At 42.1% G+C, this 12,346-nt stretch overlaps 1 protein-coding gene across 18 annotated transcripts in view; it reads left to right on the top strand.

Annotated features, from left to right (window-relative positions):
* The window catches only part of P4HA2 (prolyl 4-hydroxylase subunit alpha 2), a 35,563-nt gene extending 29,081 nt beyond the window's left edge, over positions 1–6,482 (top strand). For 7 of the 18 annotated variants that reach the window (XM_043587212.1, XM_043587221.1, XM_043587197.1 and 4 more), the window contains exons 12-16: positions 1,276–1,329; positions 1,783–1,842; positions 3,726–3,794; positions 4,191–4,287; positions 6,005–6,482. In XM_043587212.1, the coding sequence (XP_043443147.1) occupies positions 1,276–1,329; positions 1,783–1,842; positions 3,726–3,794; positions 4,191–4,287; positions 6,005–6,075 (351 nt within the window). In that variant the 3' untranslated portion in view covers positions 6,076–6,482. Of the gene's footprint in view, positions 1–1,275; positions 1,330–1,439; positions 1,843–1,891; positions 1,958–3,725; positions 3,795–4,190; positions 4,288–6,004 lie in introns of those variants that run through there. The other 11 variants (XM_043587173.1, XM_043587145.1, XM_043587164.1 and 8 more) reach the window with 5 other exon arrangements.
* The last annotated feature ends 5,864 nt before the right edge of the window (positions 6,483–12,346 follow it).

Below are 12,346 nucleotides of genomic sequence, written 5' to 3'. Positions count from 1 at the left end.
AAAGTACCTCCTCTCTCCCGCGTGTCTGTAGGTCTCTATTATTGACAATCTTGGAGTATCTCACATCTGACTCTTGGAATCACCAAAAAGGATATGCAGAAAATGCCAACTTCCTAAAGACTAATAGCTGTGCCCTAGAGGTTTTTAGGGTTTCAGTAAGAGACAGTAGCCAAATGCTCCCAGATGGACATTGGTGGTACCACTTGATCTGTCAGCTTCCATAACAAATTATATGCTTCTTCTTGAACTTTGTCTATCAATCGGGCTACTGTGGCTAAAATAAACGTTTATGACTTAGGACTTACATTGTGGTGATAAACTGTTCAGTCAGGTATTTACAGTTCATAATCTAATTACAGTAAAACCTTGGTTCGTGAGCATAATTCATTCCAGAAACATGCTTATAATCCAAAGCGTTTGTATATCAAAGTGAATTTCAAGAACCATTGGCTCACTTGTGATTATGTATTATTGGGTGTCATGTACTGCTCATATCGCGAGACATCACTTGTTATCAAGTTGAAATTTATTAGAAACGTTTGCTCGTCTTGTGGAACACTTGCAGAAGAAGTTATTTGCATTCCAAGGTTTTGCTATAATGACATCTGGTAGTTGCTGAAGCTAAGATGGCTCAGGTCCTAGTCCAGGTCCAGACTACCACAGGGGCCACCATGGTAGAGCAGCGGTCATTGGCCACACTGCAGCTGGCTGCCCATGTCTCGCTGTTTCACTTGGATACAGAGCTACTCTGTACAGGGAACTGCTGAGAGAGGGGAGTCAGGTACGTTTGCCCTGCTCACTTTGACTAGGAACAGCAACTGGTACACAGTGACACAGTGGGGGCAGGAGCAGTGTCAGGCACTGAGTCACTCCCAAACTAGCGTAAAAAGAAAGTCCCTGTCTTGAGTTTCTTGTTGGCTTTCCTCTGGATTACCTTCTTCTTATCTCGCAATCAAGTAGGGCCCAGGCCAGAGCCTACCTCAAGGAAAGCTCTGTCTGCTGACATCTGAGTGTCCCCAAAGCCCAGAGCTTCTTCCCAGTGGCCTATCCTGTTGTGTTGGGAAAGCACATTTGTGCTGCAGCCTGACCGTTGGACACAGCTGTGGACACATTTAGTTTTTTTTCTGCCAGTGCTGGCAGGGTATAGTTAGAGAGGCTGCACTTGGAGGTTCAGGTTGTTTTAGTTGTTAGGGGGAGATAGTATCCCTGGGGAGAGGGCCTGCTCCAGGACCGTTCATGCTGCTGACAAGGTCCAACGCTGTTCTTTCCCAACAGGTTGCTAATTATGGAATGGGAGGACAATACGAGCCACACTTTGACTTCTCTAGGGTAAGGCCCAGACCACGGGTGCTTTCAGAGGCCCTGCTCCAGCTGGTGAGAGAAAGCTGGAGCTTCTAGGAGCACTTCAACCTCTACATCAGGCCCCCCTGCCTTACCAGGACCACCTGTTTGTTACTGGAGAAGTCCAAATCTGGAAGCATGGGACCTGTGGAGCCCAGTGCAGCCTGGCTGTTTCCCTGTGATGTGGGGAGTATTCCCCCTGCCCCAACTGTCACTTTACCATGATTGTAAAGCATAGAACCTCACTAGGTCTTAGTGAAAGCTGTTCCTGCCCCCCTTCCCCCGTGCCCCAGTCAGGGTTTCCTTTGCAATGATGGTCCATGGTCCAGGCTATATATGGAATACATGCTGAGTGCCCTTCCTTGATCCTTTTGGCCCTGGTCCTGTGAGTGGGGGGTGGAATCATCTGCAAACGTGTGTGAAAGTTGTTGTTTGTTGCAGCGACCTTTTGACAGCGGCCTCAAAACGGAGGGGAATAGGTTAGCGACGTTTCTTAACTATGTAAGTATTCGGGCCAGGTCCACCTGTTCATTCTCACTTAATTTTATAGAAAAATGAGCAAGATGCTTTCAAGCGTTTAGGGACGGGAAACCGTGTGGCCACGTTCTTAAACTATGTGAGTATGATGCATGCAGCTTATGGGTCTTCAGGGGAAACTGGGTCCAGAGTGCTATCTTACATTCATTTCTGTGAGGCCTGATATCACCAGCCGTTGCTTAATGGCTGAGCCCTTCTGGCCCTCAGCTCTCTTCTTGGCTGGAGTAGAGAGTTTACCTTTGTTCCCATCTGTGTGCTTAGACACACCCATGACTTTCACGTCCTTGACCCTTTTTAATGGGCCCACTGCTAGTCAGAACTTTTGAGGTGAGTGCCCTGGAGTGTTCTTTCCTTGGTGGCAGAGTGGGGAGCCTGCCATGAGACGCTTTTAAATGAAAGCTGCCTTTGTTTACCCAGAACTCAGTGGCCTGCCTCCCACCTGCTGCCTGTGCTCCAGCCACATGCCATTGGGTTTACCTGTCACGTGAGGAACAGTTTGCTTTCCCCTATGCTTGGCCCACTTTAAAGAGGCATACAGACTGTCAAGTAACTTAGACATAGAAACCGAGGTCCATCTTTTCCTTTGGTATCTCATTTAAGTGTTTGTGTATGTTTATTATGTCCCGGGGATGGCCATGTGAACATGCTGGTGAGCAGGACACGTGTGGCCTCTGGTGGGGCTTATGGTCTAATATGAGAGACTTGCTTTAAACATAGAAGTAATTATTTAGTTACCATGGTGATAAGTGCCTTAAAAAAGCTGAGGTTCAGAGACAGCCTCACTGGGGAGTAATGTGTCTGTGGAGACTTGAAGGTTGAGTGGAAATTAGTTGGTGGAACATGCTTCCTGGCAGAGGAGTGAATGTGTGGAGACCTGGAAGAGGGAAGGAGCTGGGGATGTTGGAAAATGGAAGAAGGCTGTTGTGACTCAGAGGCAGTGCATGAGGTGAGAGTTGCTAGAGAGAGAGAATGGCTTCTGAGACTGACAGGGCCTTTGGTTTCTAGAAAAGAGCCTGGATTTGATCCCCAGCACTATGGGAAGCCATCAAAGGTTTTCATCTTATTTGTTTACCATATGTCTGTTGAGTGCTCTTTAGTCTGTCTGGCATCCATCCTGTGGAAATATTTTTTTTACTCCACCTGTTAATACATTGTAGACAAAAAAACTTGAAGGAAGCCAGCCAGATGAAAGAGAGGTAGTGCCTTGGGCATGAGTTGAGGCATGCTTTGCGGGCCCAAGTGTAGTCTCCCCACCGTGGAGCCTGTGGTCCATTTAGTTTGAGGTGTCACTGGGAGAAAGCAGTGCCCGCAGAGCTTCACTCTGCCTGCTCACCTAGCTGGACCTTAGGGCTGCCATTCTGGGAAGATGAGGGTGTTGCTAGAACCAGAGAAACAGAGCCCACAGTGGGGGCCACCAATGGTATTGGAAGCAGCAAGGAGCTCCGGGTCAGGGCAGATCACTGGGCACAAGTGCCTTAGGAATGGCCCGGGCTGGAAGGGGATACAAGGATGGGAGGTGGGGGAGGTCAGTCAGGCATTTTCCGTGTACAGACTGGGATTGTTCCCATCTGAGGATGGCCAGTATGTGGGTCTCCTGCAGGGCTACAGCTCTCAAGAGCCCTTGGCATGGAGCTGTCCTGATGAACCACACAGGTTAAAGCAGGGTTTAGGGAGGGGTAGTGCATGGGGAGAGCCTTTCTTGGGTGGCTGACTGGCTGTAGAGCACAGCCTTCAAGCAGTGCCACTCCTGCTCAGAGAAGGGTAATCTGCATGCTTGTGTCCTTTGTGACTCAGTTGCTCTGAGAGCTTTGGGTATAAAGGCCAAGCTCTATGCCTTCTGTTCTCAGATGAGTGATGTGGAAGCTGGCGGTGCCACTGTTTTTCCTGATCTGGGGGCTGCCATTTGGCCTAAGAAGGTGAGTTCTAGTCCTTGTGGGTCACAGGTTGAAGCACGGCTCAGACCTTATTCCTTTCTCCTCTGAGTTCCATTCCCTGGCCTGCTTGACTCTTACTCTGAGGGGTCTTAGCCCCTTCTTGCCTGAACTCTGACCTTGGGGCCCCAGCTTCCATCTGGGGATATGGATAGGGAGGGAAGTCCCTTGGGGGGAAGTTGGGTTATCAAGCATCCACCCCCTCGTGAAGGGTGGATGCTTTCTGGGGTGCTTGTCTGTTGCTGGAATCTCAGAGCCCTGTCCCTTTGTATGCAGGAAAGTGAGGGTGTTTTTGCTCAGAGAGGGTCTATGGTATTTGGGGTCAAGTCACTGAGCCCAGTATCTGTGGGTGTTGTGTGACAGGCTGTCTCTTTTTCCTAGGGCACAGCTGTATTCTGGTACAACCTCCTGCGGAGTGGGGAAGGTGACTATCGTACGAGACATGCTGCCTGTCCCGTGCTTGTGGGCTGCAAGTGGGGTGAGTGGTTTGGTGGCCTCAGCCTGGGCTCTTATGGTCAGCCTTAGACTCTGAGTTGGGAGATACCTGCTGCCATATTTTTACAACGCCAAGGCTATCTTCCTTTTTGAGGTTTTTTTTTTTTTTCCCCTGCTAAGTGGTTGTCTCATCCAGCTATGTAACTAACCACAATGCTGGTTATGTGTCAGGACAGCTGGTTGGGAATACTCTCAGAGATGCCCAGAGAACTGAGGAAGCCACAAGGAAGAATAGCTGCACAAGCATAGTAGGTCCACGATGGCTCCCCAGAGGAATGGACTCTGGCAAGGGGTGAGGGAACAGTGGGGGAGAACTGGAATAACAGAGGGGAAGGAGTGTCCTAAGCAAGCAAGGCCAATGCTAAAACCAGCATCATAGGTGTGGTGGGGACCAGCCACCTTTGTCATTTGCATAAGGGGAGGCCTGTGGCACAGGGGCCAGGAGATGAGGCTCAAGGCTGGGACCACAGGCTAAAGCTTGAGCTTTGAGCTTTGTTCTGGAAATAGTTGTGGTGAGCCAGGGAGGCTTGAGTGAGGATGACAGGAAGTGATTGCAAAACGTGAGTTTATATTGTCCTGGAGAAGTTGGGGATATTAGTGGTAGTTTCGCAGAAAATTAGGCAGTTAGAAAATAAATGGGGCAATTGCTAACTAAAAGGGCAAAGAAAATGTTGTGCAACAAATGTCAGCATATACTGCTAGGTGGCTCAGGTATAAGTGACACTTATATGACATAATGTAGGCACTGAATATTAATTTAATTAAAATTTGTGACTTTATTGGGAAGATAAAAGACACTAAATATATGTGGTTTAGGGATAGAATGAAAGAATTCCAAAATTGAAAGACAAGAGATAGCACTATAAGCATGCTACTTAGAAGTAAGTGGTAGAATATCAGAAGAAACAACTAAAGGAATTGAATGTCCTCTAGAAGTGGAGTTTGGCAGAGAGGGGGTGGGTAGTTGATTGCTCTTTATCACTCTAAGCTTTATAGGCAATTTGCTTTTTTTTCAACTAAGTATATCTTGTACTTTAATTCAAAAGCTCTCTGACTTCAGTAGTATGTGTTAAGGACACAGCTTTAGGTGCATTTGGGACACAGCTCTAGGTGACAGGCAGTGTTAGCACCAGCTCTGCTACTCTGCTACCCACAGCACACAGATTGGATCTGGTGTCCCCCAGGTCCTGAGGTTGATGTCCAGGCACCCATAGTCCTGACGGTCTTCCTCATCCTTAGCTTCTGTATCTCAGTTCCATCCCAGTAATACCAAGCTGCTTGGGGTCCTTGACACCAAGGTGATTCGTGCCTTGATGTTTTTCTTGTGCTGTACCCCCTTCCTGGACCCTTTGATATAGGAGTCATCTGCTATGTCCATCATCTGCCCTGGATAACTCCTGTTCAGCTTCATGTCCCAGCCCTGGGTCTCCTCTTCCCTCACATGGTTAGATGGATAGCCTTTGGCTCAGTTTCCATGGCAGCATACACATACCCATCTTTTATCACTGGCAGACATTTGTACAATTAATCTTTTCATATAGGTCTTCCTTACCAGCTCATGAACAACTCGAGTATGACAGCATGTCTTACTCATGTTTGATTATCAGGCCCCAGTCCTGGAGTCATCATGAAGGAGTCATTAATTTTGGATGTTAAACTAATCAACAGGATTGTTAACATAACTTTATTTCTGTTCACAGTCTCCAATAAGTGGTTCCATGAACGAGGACAGGAATTCTTGAGGCCGTGTGGATCGACAGAAGTTGACTGACTTCGTTTTCTGCCCTTCTCCTTCCTGGCCCCACAGCCTATGTCATCCTCAAGTTCAACATGACAGACACCTTTGTATGTTCCAGGCCTTGTCACTTGGATCTTAGTTGGAGTGAATGTTTGTCTGGACCAAAGGGAGAGCCGACTGAGGAGGGTTCTGGGTGACCTGGGTCTCAACCTTTCTGGTTGGCCTGTGCCACCTCTGGCCACAGAGTTTGAGTCAGAGTGGCTACAGCAGAGTCAGGCTGTCTAGCACCTAGCAAGGTGCCTTTGTACCTCAGATGTTTTAGGTGTGAGGTGTTTTAGTGAACCAAAGTTTTGATACCTTGTTTACATACTTGCTTTTATGGCATTTCTATCAATGTGGCTTTAACCAAAAAATAAAATGTCCCTGCCAGAAGCCTTAAAGAGCCTTATTCTGAGTATTTTTTAAGGTGGGTGAGCTTATACCAAGTTCACTATTTCCTGTGCATCTCCTCTGTGTAGGTGGACTCTGGGTAGTGTATACTTGAATGGCAAAACCTTGACCACGGGTTCTAGATATGGTTTCAACACTTACATTTCCAAGCTTCAGTATCCTTTTTGGAAAGTGAGGGCACATAGTCTCTCCTTGACTCCCAGAGAACAGAGAAATCATGTGTGTTCATGACTGGCTGTTATAAATTGAAATTTCTTATTTAAAAATTTTGAGATACATACACAGAATTGTTCACAAAACACAGATGTACAGTTTAAAAAATATGAAGGTGAGTGTGAGCACCCAGCTGACCACCACCTGGGTTAGAGAAGAGATCATTTTCAAATCTGCACCTCAGGAGCCCCTTGTGAGCCTGTTCTGGATCAAATCTCCTGTCCTGCTTTCAGTACCTTTGTGGTAACCATTGTCTCGTGGTTTATGGTACTTATTCCTTTGCTTGTCTTTCTAATTTTACTACCTATGTCTACATCCCTAAATAAGTAGTTATTTTTTTCCCCTGATTTTGTACTTTTTGTAAATGGAATCCATGTATTTTTGGGGCTTTTGCCTTCTTTTGTTTGACAGTTGTTTTTAGTATTCATGCTGTTGTGTAGCTGTAGTTTGTTTTAATATGTAGAGTTGACTCCGTTTTTTAATGTATATTGTAGAACAGACAGTACATAATATAGCCAATATACTGTTGATAGATATTTGAGAAGGTTTCACTTTGTATACTGTGAATAATACTGCCTTTGCATATTTATACATGATTCCTGGTACACATAAACACATTTGTGCATGCAGAATATGTATCTAGCAGTTGAAGTATGGAATCTTACTAGTTAGTCTTCAACTTTACCATATAATGTATTCCAGAGTGGTTATGCACATTCTCATTAGGAGTGAATGAGAGTTCTTGTTATCCCAGCCTTCTCCGATACCTGGTAATATCCTACTTGTGCATTTTAGGTAACTTGTTACATGTATAGTATTGTCTATTTTAGCATCATTAATGATATTGAACACTTTCTTGTTAGTCCTCATGTTTATGTTTTTTCAAGTCTTTTTCTTACTGATTCACTGGAATTTTTAGTATATTATAGACATAAGTTCTTTGATGCTTACACATTTTGCAAAATATCTTCCTTTTTCTAGTTTGTCATTTCACTCTTAGTTTTGTCTTCTGATGAAGAGAAGTTCTCAGTTTTCACACCACATTTATCAAGCTTTTACTTTTTGATTTATGCTTTTTATATCTTGTTTGAGAAGTTCTTTTGTTCCCCAAAATGATGAAGGTACTTCCTGTATTCTTTTCCAAAATCTTTTATAGCTTTGTCTTTTACATTTATGCCTCTCACATACTTACATTTTATTTTTGTTGGTGCAAGGGTCTTCTTAAAAAGATTCTTTTTTATATTTTGTTAGGATAGAATAGGCTTATGCTACCTACAGTAATAATATAACCTCTCAGTCTCAGTGGCTTAATATATAAAACTGTCTCTCATGCAAAAAAAAATTGCTGGGTTTGCGCAATTGCTACTTATCTAGTGCCATTTAATCTTCTAGTACCTTCCATTGGCAGATCCTAACAGGATGCCAGCTGGTAAGGGAATATGGGAAATGGAATTTACGGAGTTGCAACTCCAATATAACAGCAGAGTATAGAAAGATTCACCCAGGGGCACCTGGGTGGCTCATTTGGTTGAACGTCTAGCTCTTGATCTCAGCTCAGGTCTTGATCTGTCGTCAGGTCATGAGTTGAAGCTTCACGTCGGGCTCCATGCTGGGCATGGAGCCTACTTAAAAAAAAAAAAAGATTCCCTCAGTGCTGAGAACAGAAAAATTATTGTCATGCTAGGTGTGTTTTTTCCACTGTTTGACATTCTTTGGGCTTCTTGAATGCTTGAATGTGTACAATATTATCTTCAATCAGTTTTAGAAAGTTATTAAACCATTTTCTCTTTCAATATTTTTTACGTTCCTTTCTGGAACTTGGATTAAAAGTAAATTAGATTATACCATACTTTTTTTTAGTTCTTAACCTGCTTTCATATATTTTTAAAACTATGCTGTATTTGGGGGTAAATTTTACAACTGTTTTCCAGTTTATTCTGTTTTCTGTTAAATTCATTTACATGTTTTTCTTTAAACAGCTTAAAGATGTGATTCCATTATAGGTATGCTTACACCATTTCTGTTGAAAATTCAGCTGTCTTGTCCTTTTGATGCTCCTTTGAAGGTAATTTCTTCCTCATCCCCTCCCACCTGCTTTTAAAGAGTTTTCTTTGTTATGGTTTTCAGTAGTTTTACTATGACTTGCCTAATGTGATTTCTTTTTGTTATTTTCTGGCTTAGAGTTTACAGAGTTTCTTGAATTTGTGGGTCATCTTTAGTTTTGGAAATTTCTCAGTTATTATTCAAGAATTATTTCTGTCTCATTTGTGTGTGTGTGTGTGTGTGTGTGTGTGTGTGTGTGTGTTTCCTCTGGGATTCCAATAATCTGAATGATAGAACTTTTCAGTTTAAGCTTTCATACCTCCCATCCTTTTCCCACTTGTGTTTCAGAGTAAATATTTTCTGTTGACCTGTCTTCCAATTCATTTATCTCTTCGGCTAACCTCATCTATTTAGTTAATTTTAGTTCTTAACATTTTTTCGTTCTAGAATATGTATCCATTCAATTACTTTTAATAGATTCTAATTCTCTGGGGAATTTGTCTTTTGTTTTACTCATTTTTTTTGGACTAATGAATCACTTACTTAAAAGTTCTTCTCTGTTAATTCCATGATATAAATTTTCTGTGGATCCTTTTCCCTCTCTTGGTTTCTTATCATTTAGGCCATTCTGTTGGTATGACTGATAATTTTGACTGGATGCTAGACAAATTATAGAGGCTCTGGATGGTGACAACCTGCTACATAATGGATTCATTGTTTACCTTTTTCTAGGCAGAGTGGGGATTGATCATCTTAATCTAATCAGAGTCTGAGCCAACTTGATTAAGGCTAATTTGCATTTTTGCTTACTCTACCTCTGATTTACCTTCATTTTCCCCTCTTATATATTAGTCTTCCAGGGGTTTTCCAATTGAGAGCCCAGAGTGTTCACTGGATCTGTCCCTCTGGCAGTTTTGAAGCTCAATCCTTGTATCTTTAGTATCTAGATATTGCTGCAAATTTTTTTCTTTTTAGAGGCTTTTTTGCTTCTTAACTTTCCATTCCGCACACCTTCAGAATTCAGAAAATGTCTTACTGAGTTAACAGGCTGAGTGGTTGACTAAACTCTTCATCTCTCCCTTCCATTCAATATTCCAACAAATTACAGTCTAGGTTTTGCCTTTCAATACCCCTTAACACTGACAAGACCTCTGATGGTTTCTCTGCCTGTTAGCACCTGCCCATTACTTGGGTCGTTTATCTGTGTTCTCAATCTTTGCCCCATGCCTACAATCAGAACATGATCTAAGGATAAAAGAGGCTATGGACTTTTGGCTCACCGACTTGAGATTCATTCTTCCCTGGGATCTTCATGCTCAAGTCTTTTTTGTTTCAGCAGTCCTTTGATGCCTTAAAACATATTTTTAGGAGATTTTATCCAGTTTTCATTGTTACATTTGACATGAAAGTTGATCTACCAGATGCTACTCCATCTTAACTGGGAGTGGAAGTCTCTTGTTCTCTTGAGTTTTTAAAATTTGTTTCATGTGAAATAAAACACAGATACAGAAAAACTTGTCTTTGGTATCTTCCTTTGCTATATAGCATAACAAGATGTTCCACATTGCTTTTGAGCATTTCCTGCAGTGAGCATGAAATCAACCGTTAAGGAATCTGTTATGTGTTGGTGCCTACTTATCAATCCCACTGTGGTCTTGGAAACAAATAAAGGATAACATTAGAGACAGGGAACTGTTTTCAGTAATTTTTATTAACCTACTTAGTTTAGCATTAACATGTTCACTATGGCACCAAAGAGTTGGGCGTTTTAGTATGCCCAACTGTTGGGATGTTACAGTCTGGTATTTCAAACTCACAACTTAAAAAAATTTTTTTTTGTTTTAATGTTTTTTTTTTTTTTTTTTTTTTTTAGGCGGGGGGAGGGGCAGAGAGGAAGAGGGAGACACAGAATCCAAAGCAGGCTCCAGGCTCCGAACTGTCAGCACAGAGCCCATTGCGGGGCTCAGACTCATGAATCATGAAATCATGACCTAGGTGAAGTCGGATGCTTAACCAACTGAGCCACCCAGGTGCCTCACAACTAAACTCACAACTTTTAACTAACAAGCTGGAGGTCATAAAGGTTAGGTAACACACCTGAGGTCCCATGAGATTTCACTGATGCTAAGTGAAAAGCCTGGGAATCAAATCCTGATCTGGTAGCTTCCCAAAGCCTTTACTCAAAGTAATTCATATTTTTCATCGATTCAACAGTTATTAAAGATCTGATATGGAAATAAAGATAAATACTGCTTTTAACTTTAAATAATTTGGAGTAATGGGAGGCATTCTTAAATAGATGTGTGAAATAGGAGAGGTATGATAACAGAACCAAGTCTTGTGTATCAGAAGAGTGACTGTCTAATTTAACCAGGAAGCTGGCACTACAGTAGGCAATGTTAGATCTGGATCCTGAAGCACACGCAAAGTTTGCTTTCTCTGCCATCCCAGTTAAAAATACATGCATATGGCTTTAAAATTAAGGAACACGAGCTTACCATGAATAATTCTTCCCCACCTTACTGCTTTCTTCTTGTATCCTTCCTAGAGGAACCTCTATCCATAGTCTCTTTTTAATTTTTCTGACTGTAAACCATATACTTACAAAGTACATGTCTCTTGATTTTAACACTTTGGAAATTTGAAAGATGATCATCTAGCTATATTCACTATCCTTCATTACATCTCACACTCCCTTTGCTACTTTTTGATAGTTTTATTATTTATAGCCCTCTCATTGCCTAGTAACATAAACCTCTTTTTTGTTGCATAAGCCTAAGGCTGTATGTCTGACAGTCTAATATGTGAGATAAAGATCTAGACTAGTGTTTGACCAAACAGCTGGTCACAATAACTTGTCCTTTTACTTCCAGACTTCTGTCAGTTATACTTTAGACATTGTTTTAGTTTCCAGGTTAAACAGATACTAAATGTTGAAAAACCAATTATTATGTTTCTTAATTTAACTGAACTTATTATATGTGATGTAGCTATCCTAAAAGGGAATCTGTGCCTTATTTGTCTAATAAAATTCAGTATAAATTTACAACTTGTATGTTTCCTAGGGCTGTCATAATAAAACATCACAGATTAAGTGGCTTAAACAGTAGACATTTTCTCACATTTCTGGAAGCTAAAAGTCCAAGATCAAGGCGTGGGAAAGTTTGGTTACTTCTGAAGTTTCGCTATTTCACTTGCAAGTGGACACTTGCTTACTATGTCCTTATTCTGGACATCCCTTGGTCTGTTTGTTGTCTATGGCCTAAACTCTTAAAAGGACACTAGTCATGTTTAGGGCCCGCTGATAATGATCTCATTTTACCTCTATTACCTCTTTAAGGCCCTAAGTCCAAATACAGTTGCACTGCATTCCAGAGTACTGGAGATTAGGACTTCAACATAGGAATTTTAGGGGAACATATAGTGTTACTAGGAAATCATGTTAGATTTGAAACACTATTGGGAATAAAGTGAGTGAAATACTTTAACTTATTCTTTGTATGCCAGATGTAGCCATCATGAACAAGTGTGCCAGATTTTTTTTTAAAGCTTATTTATTTATTTTAGGAGAGTGAGACAGAGTGTGTGTGTGCACGGG

This window comes from Prionailurus bengalensis, chromosome A1 (genome assembly GCF_016509475.1).
Source record: "Prionailurus bengalensis isolate Pbe53 chromosome A1, Fcat_Pben_1.1_paternal_pri, whole genome shotgun sequence".
NCBI lineage: Eukaryota > Metazoa > Chordata > Mammalia > Carnivora > Felidae > Prionailurus > Prionailurus bengalensis.
Note: the sequence above shows the minus strand (reverse complement) of the source record. Positions and strands in the feature narration are given on the sequence as shown.